The following is a 20,051-nucleotide window of genomic DNA, read 5'->3' on the forward strand; positions in this document are numbered from 1 at the left end:
GCACTTAACATTTTGCTGCTGAGAAGACTAATTGTCATCTCTGTCTGATTGTTTTTAAGAGTTTTCTCCTGTCTTTGGTATCCTGAAGTTTCATTACAATTTGTCTAGTCATGCTCACTTTTCATTTATTTCGCTCAGGACTTCCTACATCTGTGCTCCTGAATCTGAATGATTGACTTCTTTCATCAGTTCTGAAACTTATCTGCCATTTTCTCTTAATATTGCTTATCCCCCCATCCTTTTATTATTTCTTCTTAAGTATTTTAAAAATGATAGTCTTCTGTTTGCTTCACTCATATTTCTCAACCTCTTTCAATGGTTTACCTCTCTTTACTTTTCTGTGTTGCATTATAGTTCATTTTCTCAGCTTTAACTTGAACTTTGGTAAACCTCTCTTCAAGTACATCTAATCTCTTACACCTATCCATTTAGTTTTTCATTTTAATGTCTTTTAAAAGTTTTTCCTATTCCATGTGATTCTCTCTCAAATCAACTGATTCTTTTATAGAGTGTCTTATTATTTTAAATATTGATACTTAAACATCTTTCTCTGATAATTCTATGATAGAGGTCTAATCCTGTTTGTTTTGTCTGCTGAATTTTGCACATGATAGATTCATTCATGTGTTCTGTGATTTTGGATTGTGAGTTTATGTTTGGCAGGGCTTTGTCCGTGGGAATCTCATGGAGGGTGTGTCCTTGCATTTCCTTCTACCTATGCATTTACAACTTAGTTCTTTTCAGTTGAGCTCTCGGCATGAGAGATCTGAGATCAAGTAGTATAAATATGAACTGCAGACCCATGTAAGTGAAGGCCCATCATAGGAATTCTGAGGGGAGGTTATTTTCTCTCACAACCTGAGCCTAGGCTGAGAGGTAAGCTTCCTTGTTCTCCTCTATGGCACTGCGTAAACTTTTCTCTTAGTCTATTCTTTCAATGAACGTGTTGCAATTTGAGGCCTCAGCTTCACACTTTAGTCTCAGTTCCAACTTTCTGTCTTGCATTCATTCAAAACCTTGTTTCCAATTGATGTACATTAAAATTTGAGCCATCAGATTTCCCAGACCAGGGACTAATCCCCATCCACACCTCGATGTAAGCTCCCACATTTACCATTCTGGATTTTAGTAAATCTTTATTTCTAGACTCTTGGAGATACTTTTTATGGGCTCTGCAATATATTGAAAAGAAGCCGTTTTACATATGATCGAGTTTTTCTAGAAATGTTTTCTAGAAATGTTCTAGAAATGTTTAGCAAGAGTTTTGTGGGTAACCTATAATATTACCATGACTGAAAGTTATTCTTTTACTATTTAATTATTTTTCTCTTTGTTTTAGGTATGATACATAATGATACTATTTTTTAGCCGATCAAAGAGTCTTTTCAATCAAGATTCAATTCATTCATATTTGTTATTGGAAGCGATTTCTGTCATTTCTTATAAATTCTAATTTTTTAAACCATAACTTCCCTTCTGTTTAACTTTTCTTAAATTCTTTTTTTTAAACATAGGGGTTATATTTTATCTTCTTCAGTAGTTTCAAAATGTATAGTATACTGCTTTCAAGTATACTTGTGGAAAATTTTAACTTTTTAAAACCATTTTTAAACCAACTTTAACAATTTTAAACTAATTTCAGTATTTGTAAGATTCAAGCACAAAAACACAAGCTGCTGAATCCCTCACCTGTGAACAAGGAATTTCACAAAGCTCTCCTTCCTTTCCTTACATTCTCCTTCTCTTTGGTCTTACTTAATATAATTTGAGCTTTAGCCTTTTTTTTTGTAATTATAATTGTAACAAGATGTATATTCTTCATTGAGACTACTTTTGACATTTTAATTCAATTTAAAAGCAGTTTGCAAACATTTAGACTTGTATTTTAATTGACTTTTTTTGCTTACCACCAAAGCTCATTTCTTTGTCAACTGGAATATATTGTTGCGTACTTTTATTCTAAACTCTTGCAAATTTTCTGAGACCTGAAAATGTCTGTTGCTTTCAGCCTGCAGGAAATATATTTTTGTTTGTCACAAATTTTCCCCTCATAAAACTCTATATCGCTGGCTTCATTCTCTTTTGGAATTTAGTGTTATGAAGTCAACAATATTTATTCCATTGTAGGTAATTTATTTTTCTATGTATCTGTTCATGTGTCCTTGGATCTTACATCTGTAAGATTTCTTTAAAATTTCCATATGGTTCAAAAACATTGCCTGGATGTGACTGTCAGGTCTTTATTCAGCTAGTTGTATTCTTTTATAGCTTTGCCGTTACTCTCATGGCATTTGTACTGGTATCTCTTTTAGGAACTCGGAAGTCTTCTAGGAATGCTTTTGGGGACTCTTTCAGGTCCCCAGCCCCTTGCAAGCAACAGACACAATTTTATGTAAGTTGGTTCTCCATTTTCTGTCTTCCATGTGTTTTGTATTTTCTCTTAATGTTTTGTCCTTTTCTGTCCATTTTGTATGTGTTCTTTGAAAGATTCTCCAGTTTATCTTCTGCATCATCCATTCAGTGTTCATCAGCAAAACATCTGCTCTTTACAGCCACCCCAGCGAGGAGTTTGATTCTGACACTGCATTTTTGTTTCCTTAAAGCCCTTCTCTACCTCTTTCCCCTCCCTCCTTTCATTCTGTTGCCTTTTCTGCTTAACTGGTTTTCTCGTAAGCTTGTTCCCTTTTCATGGACTTTGTCTTCATGCATGCCAAAGGAACTTCCTGAAAATGTCTCTTGACTGTGCAGAGCATCATTTTCAGAGGGATGCTCCCCTCTGAGTCTTGGAGACGCAGTCCCTGTGCTTCATTTTGCAGTGTTCTAATAGCCCCCTGGGCTGTCTTGACCCCTCTTTACTGCTCTCCGAGAAGGGGGAGACTCATTAGTTTTCACTGTTTTTCACAAGGCAGGATAAGAGGACTGACCTTGGGCCCTCCATCCCTCTACTTGCTTGATGGTTGAATCACCTTTTTAGACCTACAGCTGGAGGGCCAGCCAATATTCAATTGTCAGTTGCCAACGGGCTTCATCTAGTGTATATCTACTCAGCTGAGGTGGCCTCTTTCTCTAACTACCATCCGATTCTCTGGTGCTCTGACCTGATGTGTCACAGGAAGAACTATAGTCAGCAGGCCGCTCTACTCCCACAGTTATGCCTGTGCCTACTCCTTGACCATTGTTCACCTCCAGAACGCATTGGGTGTGTCTTCATCAGCTCATCCATTTGCCCAGTTGTCAGACTCATTTTCAGGCTCTTCCTGGGTATAAGAAGACCCTGGGGAAGGGAGGAGGATGACCAGGGGAAACTATTCTTTGGTTTGAAGTTTAAGCAACAATGGTGTTGGATATTTACTCCATTCTCTGGTTAGTAGAGATGCTGGGTGTCTGAGTCAGGTATTGACAGAAAGAGAATTACAGCATACATCCCTATCTATTTCCTTAAAGCAGCTTCTCTTTATAGAAGAGAACTTGGCATATGTCATAAATGTGCTTGATAGGTTTTTCTCCATCTAGCTTCTTCTGCCTTATAAGTATTGTCAGTTGCTTCCACATCCTGGCAATTAGGTTGTCTGTCAGTGTTCATTCCCCTCATTAGTGAGAGTCTTCATATTTGTCTGTATTTGCTGGGGTACTTTCCCGAGAAACAAGGAGAGGCTTGTTGGAAGCCTCTAGCCAGAGGCCATTTTGTACAGAAAGTCCTGCAATGCATTTCAGTGTCTGTCTTCCTAGGGAAACCATGAGATCCTTAAAGGGAGGGGCCAGATCACAGACACCACAGGGTCCCTAGCACCTTGTAGGCAACTTGCACAGAATTGCTGCTCAATAAATGTTGAAAGAACAAAAAAAGGAGAGGAAGCTTTTTGTTATTTGTCTATTATCCATTGTTAAAGTGTTTTAAATGACTCATAAAGGGTCTCTCTGCCTCTCCAAAAAGAATTGATGAAAATGTGTCTTGCAGCTTAAGAATCGAATTAAAGGCAGCCTGGGTCATGGAGTGTGTAACTAAACCTTTCATTTATGCAGTTAAGTAATATTTAAAAAGAAAACAATGGGATAAGGGAGCAACTTGATAACTTCGATTGTACAAGACGCCCATACGATCATCCTCAGGATGGTTACTATTTGTGTACACTCAATACTACTAAGCAGAAGGAAGAAAATAGGCTCGCACGACAACAAAGGCATGTAGGGTGCAGGTGAGCAGGAACTTTCGAATAGGGTAGCTTCATAACGTGTGGAATTATCCAGGGAACTTGGGCAATTGCTTTCACTAGAAATGCTTTTCAACCTTTTAGACACAAAACTGCTTAGCGGTGAGGGTGAGCTGGCTGGCTGCCCCAAAACCTTCCAGCCAGAAGGGCCTCTGAGCCCCGGCAAATGGGTCAAGTCACCCTTGGGTGCCTGAGAGCCCTCAGCTGCTGGCTTGGAGGCAAGCATTTGTCACTTTGAAGTAGTGATTTAGTGATATCAAATAGCTTGTGATTAATCAAGAAAACAAGTGAGCATTTGACATCAGAGAGAGAGAAAAAACTAGCCAAAGAGATGCTTTGGGGAAAATAGGCACCCAAGCTTGGAATCCCAGACCCATGGTGCTTTCAGGGATATTTACAAATCATAACCCAGTGCAAGAGAAAGATCAATCTGCGGCATAGCTAAATTAATATTTAACTTGCTCAGGAAAAGTCAATCCCCTGGGTTATTAGGGAAATTAACAAAAGCCTGAAACTCTTACCTGAGCCATCAGCATGTTCGGAAAGGCATCAGCAGGTTTTCCCTACTCCCTTCTGAGTTGTTCCCCACCCCCACCCCAATCCAACCCTCTCGTCTAATCCTTCTTACTTTCCCCCTACCTCCTCCTCTTCTGGCCACAGAACCCCTCCTTCTCGAAAAACCTGATATACATGCCCAGCAAAAAGCAAAAAGCTTCCAGAGCAGAGGTGAGGTCTGAAGCCCCATCCCCTGACCTCTCCCACACTTCCCCACCTGGGTGCCCCCCGAGAAGGTCTCAGAGCACAGTTTTAAACTCCCAGATGGAGAAAGTGACTCCCCAGCCTCACTGTGCAGCAGAATCAATTGAGGCAGAGGCTATGAAATGACATTTGTGGCTCTCCCTCATCCCCTCTGACTTAAAACCCTCAGGGGTGAGGCCCAGGGATCAGAAGAGATGGAGCTGGTGATTCTCGCATAATGTGCCTGGCACAGGTTGAACCTCAGCAGGGTCCTCCTTGGGATCCCTGTCCTTGAGGTCTCCCAGGCTCCTCTCAGGAGCGATGTTCTGCCGTTGGAGAATGGTCAGTTCTGTCCTTAGCAAGACCTGGAGGAGCTGTTCAGTACTCACGCAAAGATGTGTAGCAGAGATTGTGTAAGAGGAACCAGCTGAGCAACAGTAAGGCTTCCTGGGAGACAGGAATTTTGGGTAGAAATACAAAGCAGGAAATTAATTTCATTTCATTTGTGCATGAAAATGTCCAGTGCGTGCTTCTATGCAGAAGGTGCTCAATAAATGGAAGCCATCCCCCTCATGTCTAACTACCCACCATCACCCTTTAGCTGTTGCCTTGCTTGATTCTCTAGTCCTTCTCACCACCTGACATACTTTGCCTCTTTTTTGTCATCCTTCACCACTACACTGTGAGCTCCTTCTGAGAAGGGCCTGTGTCTACTGAGTGCCCAAAGCCTAGAGCAGGGCTTTCCTGGCTCAGAGCAGGCATTCGATAAATCTTTGTTGAATATGTCGGTGAGTGCATGACTAGCCAGGTGCAAGGAAAGGAGAGCCCGGGTGTGGGGGTGGGCATAGTGAGGGGATCAAGCTGGCTGAGCAGCCCAAGCCCAGAGGGGGTCTGGCAGAGTCGGGGCTGAGAAGGCAGGTTCCAGAGCTTGCAGAGAAATCTGGATGCCATGCCACAGTCGTTGGTCTTTCTTCAGCAGACAGTGAGGAGCCACCAGCTTTCTGTGCTGGGAAGAGATAAGATCAAGCTTGGCTTGAGAAGATGAGTTTGGCAGCAGAGTGCAGAAGGATTAAAGGGGGAAGGGATGGAAGCTGGGTGACCATTCAGTGACGCTCCTGTTGTTCAGGGGAATGCAGCATGGGCTGGAACTGGGACAGACTCACTGGACTGGGACAAGGGCCTTGGGAGGAGGATGTGGCACAGGGGAACTTTGCCAGACCTGCCTCTTAAGAGACTGTGATGAGATGAAGGAAAGAGGAGTCTGAGACCCATCCATTATCCATCCATCCATCCATCCATCCATCCATCCATCCATCCATCCATCCATCATCCCTCCATCAGGGGAGGCCTGGAGGCAGAAGAGCAAGTGAAGCTGCCAAGGAATTGTCCGTGAACCAGGGGAACAGAGGTTCCAAGGACGGAGCCTGGGGACAAGCCTCTTTTGAGAATTGAAGAGGGAAGAGTAAGAAGTGGTAAGTCACATGGTAGGAGAGCGGGGACTGTGGACACTGAGGCCAGAGCTCCAGGAGAATGGCTGGTCACTGATGTCAGAGGTGCTGAGGGTCCAGGATAGGAGTGGGTAACTGCAAGTGGGGCATTCCCAGGGTGATGGCTTCAGAGATGTCAGGACATGGTTGGTGGTGTGTGGCAGGGCGGAAGGGCAAATGGCATGGTGGTGAGGAGGATGATGAGGGAGTGGAGGCAGATGGGATCTTCTCTTCAGGTGCTGAGGCAGGGTGGGGTGGAGGGTAGGGGACAGGGAGGCAGCCTGAGGCAGTGGAGGAAGCAAGGTGGTGTCAGGGTGGGGAGAAAGTCTTGCTGTGATTGAGGGGGAGCAGTCCCAGCAAAGGGGAGACTAAACACACAGGGTGGGAAACTAACTTAGTAAAGCCTGAAAATGAGGAGGGAGAGCAGGAGAGGAGTCATCCCACCTGCCCACTGTTAACTCATTAACAACTCCGGGAAAGGCTTGGTGGGGAAGGGGCAGCTGCCTCCTCCATTGGGGGGTCGGGGGTGATCTAACAGGTCCTCCTTGACCCCGTAGGACCAGACTATCACCAGGTCGGGGGTGGGGGTGATGGGGTTAGGACACTTCTCCAACATAACATTACAGCCTCAAGGCAGGTCCTTGATATAGAACACTCTGGGTAACTCCACAGACAGGAAAGGAAGCGGAGCTGTGGGAGCTGGGCCTGGGAGACTCGATGTGACCTCCTAAGCCCAGCCCCTTGTTGCTGCGGGTGCAAGTCCTTCCAACCCACGCCCAAGGCCTCGCCCGTGGTGACAGCGCCCTCCTCTGTGCGTCTCACCTTGCAGAACCCTCTGCTGACCTAATGCATTCTCTGCTTTCATAGCTGGCTGTGTGACCCGTGGTCTCTCCTCCCTGACCCATCCTCTGGGGGCAGCGCCCTCTGTGGATGCTCACAGAACGCATTCGGAAGTGAAAACTAAAGCAGCCAGAGACCTCTGGAGGAGAGCTGCAGGGAGTTGGAGAGAAGGCATATCCAGCGCTCCGCACACACTGGAGCAGCAGCCCAGGTTCTCTGAACCTTATTCATTCAACAGATTTATGCCATCCCCTTCTACGGGCCACGGACCGTTCTAGGCACTGGGATTCTGTAGCGAGCAAAACAGACACGAATCTCAAGAATAGAACCCCATTCTAATAAGGGGAGACCCACAATGAAGAAAATTGTTCAGTAAAAACCACACGGTGTCAGACGGTGAAGCGCTATAGATAGGAGGGATACGGTGTGCCATGGGGTTGCACCAAACAGGGTAGTCAGGGTAAGTCTCGCTGAGAAGATGAAAGAAGACAAATTTGATTATTTGAAGCTCATCCAGTCCCGGGTGGGCTCTAAGGGTTAGGCGCGCCTAGGTCCGGGGCCTGGGGAGCTGGGGCCAGCCGCTGTGGTTCTCCTACAGAACCACGAGGGGGAGCCCGGACCCCTCCTAGCGCCTTCCGAGCCCTCCCGCACAGCCTTGCAAGCAAAAGTTTTTCTTAAACTAACAATGCCAGTGTAAGGAGGTGCTCGCGCCTGATTGGACAGGAGAATTTTGCAGGTTTGATTCCTTGATTGGACAGGAGGTGTTAGGGGTGGGAAGAGAGCTGATGGTGGGGGATCCCGCTCCCTCCCGCGTCAGTCTGGCCGGCTCTGTCTTCTCGTAGGCTCCGCTGTAGCTCGCAATGTGACACCAGGACGCACACGCACTCGCGCGCTCTCCTCAGCTCGCGCTGCCTCGCCCTCTCTCTCACACACACGCACGCACACACCCACCTCTCCCATAAACACACACACACACATGCACACCCACACCCACGCGCGTCCGCACCGCCCCACGCGCGCACACTCCCGCCCACGCCCACGCCGCGCTCCGGGGAGTCCGGTCCCAGCGAGAGCGCGAAAGGATACGGAGAAGCCACCGGCGGGGAGCGCAGCGGCGCCCCGGGACGCGGCGCCCTCCCCGCGCGGCCGCCTCGGCTCGGGCTCGGCCTGGGGTCCGCCGGCCGGCAATGGCCCTGGATTGCCTGCTGCTGCTCCTCCTGGCATCCGCAGTGGCCGCGATGGAAGGTAACGTACCCTCGGCGGAGCAAGTTGGCGGCAGCGGCTGTATCCCCGGGGCTTGTCTGGTTGCTTCGCGTCGCCCACACCCCGAGACCCGAGGGCAAGGCTGTTCAGGAGCCTCGGCTACGACCAAGCGTGGGACCGGGGCGGCACCCCCCGGCGCGCCCCCGGCTGGCTCTCGGCGCCCGCAGCTGGCTCACGGAGTCCCCTGGCTCCCGCGCCCGGGTGCTCCCTGGCAGCCAGCTTTCCCGCAGCCTGGGCTCGGAGAACGCGGAGCCCGCTGCATTGCAGTGCAGGCTCCTTCGGTCCGGGCGGAGCTGGGCTTTGGGGAAGAAGGGGCGCCTCGGGCCATCCGGCCCCTGGAGTGTGGGCGCCTGTCCGCTCCCTTCCTATCCCGGGCACGGATGCGCTTAGGCGGCCGCGCGCCACCTCTCCTTTTTCTCAGCTTGGGGTCCGCGGGCTCCGGGACTCTGGACTCGGCAGGCTAGCATTGCGCGCGGGGCCCGGAGGAGCTCTTCCCCCGTACCCAGCAAGTGGCCGCCGAAGGAGAGAGGCTGAATTCTTTGGCTGTACCTTAGGGGACAGTCTGGTGGTCCGGGAGCCTGCGGGGCTGCATCTTGCCCGGGTCAGTTGGGGCGAGGTAGACACCATTGTCGCCTCTTGAGCCTGGGAACAGGGTGGGGTGGGTGGTCGGTCCTGTCGAAACTCGCTCCGCATCCCCTCCACCTCGGGAAGGGAAACTCGGCGGTCTGGAGCCGAGGGGCAGCGACACTCTCTCTGCTACTTCAGCCTTGGCTGTGCTTTGGCTGTGACCAGGAAAGCGCGCTCCGAGCCTGGCGCAGCGGGGAGCCCGGGCGCGCAGCGGCGCCCGCGAATCCCTGTGGGAAATCCCTGCCCCGCTCCCCGCCTCCCTCCCGCGTCCCCCGCCCCCACTACTCGCAGTCGAGCGGCGGCCGCAGCCCCCTCCCGAGAACACAGCTCGGCCCCTGAGCGGAGTGGAAGTTGGCGGGATGGAAGCAACTCTTGGGGTGTGATGCGCCGCCACAGCCCCGCTCGCAGCCCCGCTTCCTGGTGTCCGCGCGGGGGTGACACTCGGCTGGGGGACTCCGCGCCGAAGGGACGCAGCTCCTGGCGCCCGCGCCGCGTTCCAACCTGGGAGCTCGCTCCGCTGGGCTGGCCGGTTCCTCGCCGAACTGTTACCGGTCGCCCAGTGGGAAACTCCCTCTTCCCCTCCCCGCAAAGCACCGTGGTTCAGCGCCCCGGACCCCTCCGGAAAAGCTGCCCGTCTCGAAGCGAAGCTTGGGCATTCGGGGCCCTGAGGCAGGGCTACGATGCCCTCGCCTTGTAGCGAAGACTACCGTATCCCGCGTTCGTTCTGGTGGCGGCGCGGGGGTGCGGCGATTGATGCCTAGAAAGCTCTCGCTTGCTATTCCGAAGGTGGCTTTTTGTCTGCCCCCCTCCTCCCGCTGCCCTTTCGGGCTGCTGGTCTTTGTGCCCAGGGCTTGCCTTTTAGAATGTGCAGGGACGGGAGCGGTGTGCACCGCGGTCAATCCCCCGGGGCAGGGATGCTTGGGGTTGGCTTATTGAGAGGCAAGTGCGGGAGCAGTTGAAATAGAAAGGACAAGAAAGGCGATGTGCACTTCCAAACCCGTCAGGACAACGTAGGGGAGCGAGCATTTGCAACAGAGGTAGGAGACCGGACTTTGTAGCGCTGTAGGGGGGCCGGGGGGTGGGGGGCGCATCCTGCCTGAGACTCTTCGCGCCCCCCTAGAGGGTCAGGGGCTGGGTCTCTGAGAGCGGATAGACGCCCGCTTTGGAAGCTGGTCTTGGCATTGAGTCTCCATCGATGAAGGAGGGCATATGCGTGCCAGAGACATGAGCAAATGCGTGGGAAGACACCAGGCGTCTGGATGCGCGCGTGTCCTGCCTAGACCCCTCTGCTTTGCTAGCCAGAGCTCCCTCTCTGCTCGGCGGGCGGGAGCTGCCTGAGGGAGGGTGCCGTTGTGCTGGCGACCAGCCCTCATACGGGACCCTGTCACCCGGTGTCTGGAGTGGCCCGCGCTGTGGGGGCTGTGGCCCTTCTCTCCGCGCAGCCCCGGAAACTTTGCCAGTAGCTTGACAACAGGGAGCCTGACTCTCTGAGCTGAGAATCTCTCCAGCGAGGGTTAAAGGAAATGCCACATTCAGCAGAATATTACAGCAGCCCCATCGTATCGTCCCTGTTCAGTGCACAGGCATAGTACACACCATTCACTCCTTCCTCTCCTCCAATGAACATAGGCAGGTTCATGTTATACTTTCCACACATGGAGCCGCCTTCCCGCCTGCCTGGCTGGGCTGGAGCCAGCGTCTTTCAGTTTGTGATGAGTGAGGAATAATTATCAGAAAAGTGGATCAATGAGCTGCCTAGTCAGACAGCACATCCCTCCCAAACTCTGCTGTGGCCAGGGGGCCCTCTTCTTGCTGGTGTGGCCACTTAGGTGTCTGTCTGCCTTCTTTCCCCTCAGGGGTCTCTGGTGGAATTTCGGTGGGGCCTTGTCACCCGGGGCAAGCAGCTCCAAGACCAGGCAGGTCCTCAGCCCAGGCCAGGGCAGGGACCAAGGACAGTGGCAGCCATGGTCCAGGTGGGGAGACATGGCGAAAGGCAGGCAGGACCCTATGAGATCCTCTGCCTGCCAGAAGGAAGGAGGGCAGGGCTGGTTGGCCTGGGGTGTAGAAACCCACACTGAAGGAGGGCGCCCCTGCCCTCCTCTTCCTCTACTTCCCCATTTCCAGCTGGTGGGTGGCTCTGCCTGGACAAAGAAATGGCATCGCAGGGAAAAGGCTCTCTGGGGCTTTTTAAGTCTTTTTGGAGGGGAGCAGGGCAGACTGGGAGGTAGGGCTGCTGACGTCCTCCAGCCCTCTGGACACAGGGTCAGGCCTCCTTCTTCAGTGTCTGGACAAACTGGACAATATTCAGGCTGATGTTCTTTCACTCGAGGGCTTGTTGAGAATATGCTGCTGGCGTCTACAGAAGGAGGGAATGCCGTCGCCTGCATTCTCTGAGCTGCCCTTGGGCCTGTGCCCTTCTGGACGGGGTCTGGGGACCTGGGCTTCTCTCAAGGTGCTTCTTCAGCAGCAGGACATGTTGGGCGGGCAGCAGACACCCCTCCCTCAGGGTGGGGTGTCCCTGGATTAAGCATGGTAGCCCTTCGGGAAGCAGCAATCCAGAATCACTGACCGTTCATAGCTTCCTCCCAGCTCCACATCCGGCATCCACAGAGTGACCATACACCTGCAGGTGGCCTCGGTGTTTGGACACTGGCTGACCAGAGCGTTCCCAGGAGATCTGCTCTTTGGTGTGGTCTGGAGCGAAGTCCTGAGCTTGGCGCCCTTGAACATGGATGGTTTGATTTGGTGGTAGATTTCTCAGGGTTTGACAAAGAGTGGGTTCTCAGTCAGAATTGCTGATGCATGAACACGTGCCTGAGTTCCTGTACTCCTTGATGCCTACCCCTCCTTGAAATGCAGGGGCACTGAATTCCATTGTACACAGTTAAACCTCCATTACAGGTTCATGGTGAAAATTCCCCAACCTCAGCCTGTGTGTCTGCAACAGGCCACCAGGCCAGGCAGTGATTGGCTGCGTCTGCATTTTCTGTTAGTATTTGTCTGCTGCGTGTGCATCTGTTTCGGGTGTCCACGAGTGTGCATGAGCCTACAAGCAGTAGCAGGCGCCAAAGATTTAAAAAAATGTCTAGGAGAGAAAAGCAAATTTGAGAAAATTCTATCCATTAGCTGACTTTGTTTTCTGTGCATCGTGAAAAGGTCGCTGTTATTCAGGGTTTGTGGAGGGAACCCCGCAGGCCAGCGAGTGGAATGCCGGTGAGGTAGGGCAACACAGCTCTGGGCAATTGCTTGAGAAGAGTCTTGGCAATGTAAACAATTGCAGAGGTCCAGCCCCAGCCCCAGCTTGAAGCTTCTGGGTTGGCAGAGCAGGGCAGCCAGCAGCTGGAGATGCCCAGGAGCATGGCGGAGGGCCTGTCGGGCCACTTAGGATCCTGCCCAGCCCTCTGGCCTTTGGTTGACCTGTGCAGACCGAGACCCAGATCTCAGAGCCCATCAACAAGGATCTGTCCTAATCACCAAGATGGGCTTTGGGAAAAGCCCATGAGGCAGAGGCATGATTTGGCACCTTTTTAAATTCTAGCCATCAGGAAATCATCTTTGATAAAGCAAATTGGACCAAAGAAGAAGAGTGGTGCCAGGGGATGCCGGACAGCACCATGACCCCTTCCTCTGGATCTAGTGTGTAGACCCTCCACTTTACCGGAAATTACCAATTATCTAGCTGGTTGACTGAATGAATTGCCTGTACTTGGGTCGGTGGAAGGAGTTGCAGGGTCACGAATGGGGCTGGCCATGAGGATGGGGCTGGGACCACCAGGGGGTGGATCATGAAGTCAGAGTACTCCATTTGGCTTTTTCATCTCCCAACTCTGTCGCTTGGGCAAATTACCCAGTTCACCTGGCCACATTGTCTTTCTCTGTACAGTGGGTCATTATGCTCACCTGTTCCAACCTTAGAAGTTGGACAAGTAACACACAGTATGAAGTTATATCTGTACTAGTTTAAAAATAAAGATGCTATTAAAGTCAAAGATACATTCATATTATTTAACTTAAGAAAATTGTCTACAGGGGCTGGCCCGGTGGTGCAGCAGTTAAGTTCACACGTTCTGCTTCTTGGCGGCCCGGGGTTCGCTGGTTTGGATCCTGGGTACAGACATGGCATCTCTTGGCAAAAGCCATGCTGTGGTAGGCGTCCCACATATAAAGTAGAGGAAGATGGGCATGGATGTTAGCTCAGGGCCAGTCCTCCTCAGCAAAAAGAGGAGGATTGGCAATAGTTAGCTCAAGGCTAATCTTCCTCGAAAAAAAAAAATCTTCTACAGCTAATCCCTATGATTTCTTAGTATCACTAAGATTTAGGAAAAGAGTGTTTTTCCAGCATGGGAAGAGGGTGGAAGCAATTTCAAAAGGCAAAAGAGGGGAGTATCATCTCAGGCAGTGGTTTTCAGGCTCCAGGGAGCCTCCACGGACCTGGGCAGTTTGCTGCAGACTCCTAGGCTCTAACCCCAATGTTCTGCACATCTGAGTGGACCCTGCAAATCTGCATTCTGGCCTCCCAGAAAATCTGACGTAGGTGCTCCCTGGAAAGACTGCCCAGAGGAATAGTTCTAGACGAGACTGCAGTCAGAAATTCTGGGCCGGTTGGGCCCCACTTTGCGCTTACAGAGTTCCAATGGCCTGGGCATCTGGCCCCAGTGTCTGATGCAGGAAACCTGACACCAGTGTATTTGGGAGCTGCCAATGGTAGCTAGCACATAACACCAGGTGCTGGTCTAGGTGCTTTACATAAATTAATTCACTCAGTCCTTGAAACAACCCTGTCAGGTAGGTATTATCATTATTATTAATACTCCTCTCCCATTTATCAGATGAGAAGACTGAGAACCAGAGGAGTTAAGTAATTTGAAAAGGTCATAGAGCTAGTAAGTGGCCTGCATTTGAACCCGGGCATTCAGGTTGTGGAGTCCATCTTCACCACTGCCTCTTACTACACCACTTTTGTAGGCTTTGCACGAAGAAAGGTTCTGATCAGCCGGAATTCACAGGTGGGAAGAATTCTGGTGCTGACTCAGCCACTGGCCACTGAGTACTTCACTGAGTACTGGGGACTCCAGGTTTCCATGGTCATGGGAGTGGAGATGAACAAAATGTTCAGCTAATCTCAGCACTTCAGCTTGAGCACCAGTTTCCATGTTGCTCCCTTCCTGCCCCTTCCTCTCATTTCCCACCCTTATTCCCACCCCATACACATGCAGACACAGGTCCAGAGCATGGGTTCTGACAAGAAGGACTAGGAGCATCTTTGCTCCTCTCTCTGCCCTGGGCTGCTCTCCCAAGGAAGAAATGATTGCAGACAAGTGTGCCCAAAGGAGATGGGCCTGGGCACCCTGTGCATTCTGGGGGCAGTGGAGGGGGCACACTGGACCCTTACCTGTCTCTACCTGACCATCTAGAGCACATCCCTGAACCTGGGTTCCCGGAGGCTGTATCCCTTGGAGGAGCTCCCTGTCTGTCTCCCTATTTGGCGCTAACGACTTAAACCTGAACATTTCTGTCCGATTTCCCTGTCTGCAAAGGTGGTGGAGAAACAGAGCATTGGATGCCTGCCCTTCTGAGGAAATTACTGTAAGAATAAAGTAATGCCTTGGGAGAGATTTCATATTTAAAAGTGAACTTTTGCATGAGAAATTCCTTCCACAGAGTCCTTTTCAATTGCAGCGATAGTAGGGGCCTTCGGGTCGGGGTGTTTGACTGTGCTTGAGGGGGGCGGTGGCATTGAGGGGCCAGGTCAGGGCCACCTGCTCCCTCAAAGACCACTGATACCTGCTGTCTCAGAGCCGCCTCGCTGGCTTTTGTTGACTACTCCTCTGGGGTTGGAGAGATGAGGACACACTCTCCAGGGAGGCCAGGTGGTGGGGTGAGTTCTTTGCTAATAGAAGGCTGCTTTCCAGTGGACCTCAGGCACAGGAAGCCAGCAGACTCACAGTTAGCTCTCTCCCTCCCTGTGCCTCAGTTTTCTGATTGTTGAATCAGAATAAGGAAGGGGTCAGTATGGTGGAGAGGGCAGGGGCTTGGGGTCGGGGCAAGCCCCAGGGTAGAGGCAGTGGTAGAAATAGGGGTCGACAGTTGTAGCTAAAGTACAATCTGGGGCATAGTGACCCCTGGCTAATCGTGGGTTGGGCGTGGGTCTTCACAGGCTGGTGGGGGTTCTGCAGGCAGCAGCTCAGGCCTCAATTTTCAGGCATTAGAGATGAGTGAGGGTGAGCTTGGCCAGCATCAGAAAGGGCCTTAGCCTCCTGTCCTCTGTGAGGAAGATCCTGCTGGTCAGCAGCAGGTCCAGACCTGGGTAGGTGGTGTAGGCAGTACTGGGGCCACACAGTCCCCGTTGGTCCCAAGTAGAATCACCTGCCAGGTGCCTCTCAGTCCAACCGGCTCATAACTTTGCCTCTAACTTTGTGAACAAGAAGGTTTCATTTCCACAGCTTAGGAAAAGCATCTTATTCACAGAGCTGCGAATCTTGGGCCCTTCTGTACACTATAATGACCCTGCTGATGACTGGGGCTCGGGAAATCCATTTGCTAAAGGGGAAAAAAGGTGATGAAGAAGAAGGCCCTGTTTCCATCTCTGTCACCAGTACAGATGTTCCTCCAGGTCAGGTGAAGTCTCAGCATCTGAAGACAACACCATTAGCAGCTGCTCAAGGAGGCTGATCTGTCCGCTAACGGAAAGATCCCCCAGAGTTCTCTGTAGCAGGACTGGGCCAGCGCAGAAACATATAGGAACTTTCCTGAGAATTACCAGGACTCATTTCTGCCCGTAGATTGCACCTGAGGCCTTGCATCTCTCCTCTCTCCCCTCCCACTTCTTAGCAGCAAGTGACAAAATGACTGATTTGAATTTAACCTCCTTACTCTGCTTCTCCATCCCCCAGTGGAGGTGATAATGAGCAGAGAAATGGGCACAGGCAGGTGGCCAGGAGGGGAGGGGCAGACACAGGAGCAGGGGCCGCAGGCTGTAGCCTAGCTCCTGAGGTCCCTGGGACTGATCCTGGGGCTGTTTAAGCTCGGGGGAGCCGACAAGGGGTCAGGCTCATTCCCATTTGTTCCCATGGCCCTAACATGTCAGGAGCAGAACTGGAGACAAGTTTTAGGGAAAGGACGAGACTCTCCAGAAAGCCTACAGCCTGGCAGCACTGGAGCCAGGACCAGACTAAGCTCCCATCGCCCATCGAGCGTTTACCATGTGCCAGTCCCTTTGTATGTATTGATCCCCATACCCCTACTATCCAAGCTTTATTCTTCCATTTTACAGGTGAGGAGGCTGAGGGTTTCAGAGGTTAAGTTACTGATGCAAGAGCTAAGATTCAAAGAGAAGTTTTGACGAGTTGAAGTTGCACAACTCCCCAGGCCTCTGCCTCACAGTTTGGCATCTTTTTCATTTAACATTGCTCGTGAATTAAGTCAGGGAGCACTTATTAAGCACCAGCTGTTTATTCACTGTCCTGCCAGTGCTGTCACAGGTACCAGACAGTCCTGCTCTGGTGTCCACACTTGGTCCCTACAACCAGGCTCTCCTCTTGCTCTCTGGAACTGCCCCATCCGTGCCCCCAGGTGGATGAAAACCCTTTTCCTCTCAGTTTGCGTTTTCTTGTTTGCACATGGCCTTTGCCATGTGCCCCCACCACTCAGACCTCCACCGTGGTCATTATTGCTTTTCTTTTGCTGCATGTCCATCTGGCTCTTGTCTTTGATGAGCTGTGTTCTTAGGTGGTTGCAGTTTTGCGTCTGTGCCTGGCTCTTGGTGGTGACGGTGTGTGGGGAACAGGGTCACTGAGGGTCTCCTGGCACTCCCTCCCCAGACCCACCTTCCTGAGGAGGGGCCAGCAGTGGGTGTACACCTTTGGGGACCGTGCCCTGCCTCAGGCTGGCTTGCTCCTCGAGCTCTGGCTGCTCTCGACCATCTGCCAGGTGCAGGTGCCACGGCATCAGGAGAGGACACTGGCATTTAGCATCAGCTTTGAGTGGAAGGACATGTGGGAGGAGGGGGAGGAGAGAAACCCTTCAGCATCCTAGTCTCACTGGACAGTGGCCGTGGGGAGGGCTGAACGGGAGGACTGGGAGTAATTGCAGGTAGCTTCATCGACAGTGGTGGCAGAGAAAATGCCTTATCTGTGAGAGGCAGCTGGGCCCTGCAGTTAATTGTTCTGTTGTTTTCCTCTTGCTGTTTTCCCGGCACATTGAGGTGGGACCTTTACCCTTGCTTTCTCATTGATGCTGAGGCTGGAGCTGGGTGGTGAGCTTGGAGGGGGCCAGAGAGGGGGTAAGAGACTCACCGGGAAGGAGTGGAGGGGGAGCCCATCCAGGGATGTTCTCAGCCCCTTTGGCAACGCATCCAAATGGGCCGGGTGATGGAGCACAGACTATAAGCTTCAGGGCAAGGAGGAAGGTCTGAGGATCATCAGAAAATCCGAGTTTTGGGTGGTGCCCAAGGGTCTGTGTCGGTCACTGGTGAGACCATCCTTTTGGTGTCCGACCGTACCTTGGTCTTTGGGTTTACCCTGGCCACTACATATGCGAATCTCTTCCAGCACCTTCAGGACCGATAAAAGACCCTTCACAATCTGGGTCCTCCTTTCCTTCTGCCCAGCATACCTCCTCCTGCTCCTTCTTCCCCTGCTCCACACATGCACAGATGCATCCACGCTACACAGGTACACACACCCTGGGCATCCCCTTTTCTTTTTCCCTACCTGTGCAGAGGCCCGACTAAGCTTTCTGCTGCCATGTGCCACTAGGTCTGCACCTGCTTGCTCTGGCCTATGTTACATTTCTCAGTGATCTTTTCTTGGCCAACCCTAACTTTTTCTTTAGAATTTGCCACAGTGGTCACCTCCTCCTGGAAGGTTTCCTCCCAGCCCCAGGCTAGCTTAGGTGGCCGTTGGTCCCCACCACAGCTGCCTCTGCCTCCTTCTGTGGGAGCACATTCCACACTGGTCTGTAGTTGTGTGTTGATTTTGCTGAGTACCCCACAGCACTGTGAGCCCCTAAAGGGTAAGGGTCTGTCTTAATAGTCATGATATCCCCAGCATGTGGCACATAGGTGGCGTCAATAAGTAGTGTGTGTTGAATTGATGAATAAAAAGAAAGAAAAGACCAATAGAACACTTAAGAACCTGAAGTCATGTCCTATGGGGTAGGTTAATATATATCTGCAAGTATTTTGATACCCTTCTCATCAAAATCTTGGGCCTAATTCCTCTCCCCTTTTTGGTTGGTCTTTTGACTCACTCTAATGAGTAGGATATGGTGGAAGTGATCCTGCACAACTTGGAGGTGAGATCATAGAAGATGCTACAGCTTCTGTCTGGCACGTTCTCTCCTGGGATGCTTGCCTTTGTGACCCAGCCACCATGCTGTGGGTAGCCCAGAGGACATGGGGAGGCCACGTTGTAGATGTTCTGGTCACAGCCCCAGCTCAAATCTCAGTCCACTGCCAGCATCAAATGCCAAGCACCTGAGAGAGGGAGTCTTCAGATAGTTGCAGCCTCCATCATTTGAGCCACCCCTGCGGACTCTAAGTGGGAAGAGACAGGCTTTCCTCACTGAGCCCTGTCCAAATTGCAGATTCGTGAACAGAGTATATATCATTGTTTAAAACCACTAAGTTTTGGGTTGGTCTATTGTATAACAATTGATAACTGAAATATCCTAGGAGAAGTAGTGGAAGAAAAATGTTTTACAGAAGACTGGCGAGGACTTAGGGGGAGGCCAGGGAGGGACAGGAGATGTGGTATCTAATCCATTCAACACCTAACAAGTCTTTGTTAACCTTCTGCTATGTGCCAGGTAGTGTGCACCAAACAGGAAATGTTCCAGGTCTTGGGAGCATCCTAGTGGGGGGACCGATAGTCATTAGGGAGACAAATAATGTGTAATATAACTTGAGGAAAGAGCTATAAAGGGAGTTTGTGGGGTGATGTGAGTGAGAGTGATGGGTGCAGGCTTGGGCAACTTAAAATGGGGGAAGAGGGGAGGGAAGGGAAGGCCACTCTCTGTGAAGCCATGAAGGGTGGTCTGGCCAAACAGGCCAGCTTTACTCTGCATGGGAGATAGATTTTGCTTGGTTATGAAATTCTTTCTAGCCAAGCTGAACCAAGATGGAATAGGCAGCCTTGAGGGATGACACGGGCCCATCCCAGGGGTTTCCAGGTAAGGACTGAGCTACTCCCAGACTTGAAAGCTCAGTTCTACAAGAGGCAAATGAGGAGCGGGAGCAGAGAGACAGAACGGACAGCTTTGCTTAGGAGCCATTGGTTTCATGAATACAGTAGTCCCCCTCCTTATCCATGGGGGAAATGTTCCAGGACCCCAGAAGATGCCTGAAACCACAGATAGTATCGAACCCTATATGTAATATGTTTTTTCCTATACATACATACCTGTGATAAAGTTTAATTTATCAATTAGGCACAGTAAGAGATTAACAACAATAACTAATAATAGAACAGAATAATTATAACAATATACTCTAATTGAGTTACCATAGATCTTAGCAACCTCAGCATAGGACTTTTTTTTGTTCTTTAAGTTGAGAACTTTCACTTTTTCACTGAAAGGTAGCACTTTACACTTCTCTTTGGCATATCTGAATTGCCAGCATCACCACTCTTGTGCTTTGGGGCCATTGTTAAGTAAAATAAAGGTTACTTGAATACAAGTGCTGCGATACCACGACAGTCGATCTGATAACCGAGTTGGCTACTAAGTGACTAAAGGACAGGTAACGTATACAGTGTGGATCCGCTGGACGAAGGGATGATTCACGTCCTGGATGGGATGGAGGGGGGTGGTTCAAGATTTCATCATGCTACTCAAGAACCATGAGCAATTTAAAGCTTATGAATTGTTTATTTCTGGAATTTTC

At 50.7% G+C, this 20,051-nt stretch overlaps 1 protein-coding gene across 2 annotated transcripts in view; it reads left to right on the top strand.

The window, feature by feature from the left end:
- The first annotated feature begins 8,042 nt into the window (after nucleotides 1–8,042).
- The window catches only part of EPHB1 (EPH receptor B1), a 423,113-nt gene continuing 411,104 nt past the window's right edge, over nucleotides 8,043–20,051 (top strand). Inside the window, exon 1 of one of the 2 annotated variants that reach the window (XM_014828754.3) lies at nucleotides 8,043–8,521. In XM_014828754.3, coding sequence (XP_014684240.3) covers nucleotides 8,464–8,521 — 58 coding nt within the window. In that variant the 5' untranslated portion in view covers nucleotides 8,043–8,463. The remainder of the gene's footprint in view (nucleotides 8,522–20,051) is intronic. The other variant, XM_070493336.1, reaches the window with a different exon arrangement.

This window comes from Equus asinus, chromosome 21 (genome assembly GCF_041296235.1).
Source record: "Equus asinus isolate D_3611 breed Donkey chromosome 21, EquAss-T2T_v2, whole genome shotgun sequence".
Lineage (NCBI taxonomy): Eukaryota > Metazoa > Chordata > Mammalia > Perissodactyla > Equidae > Equus > Equus asinus.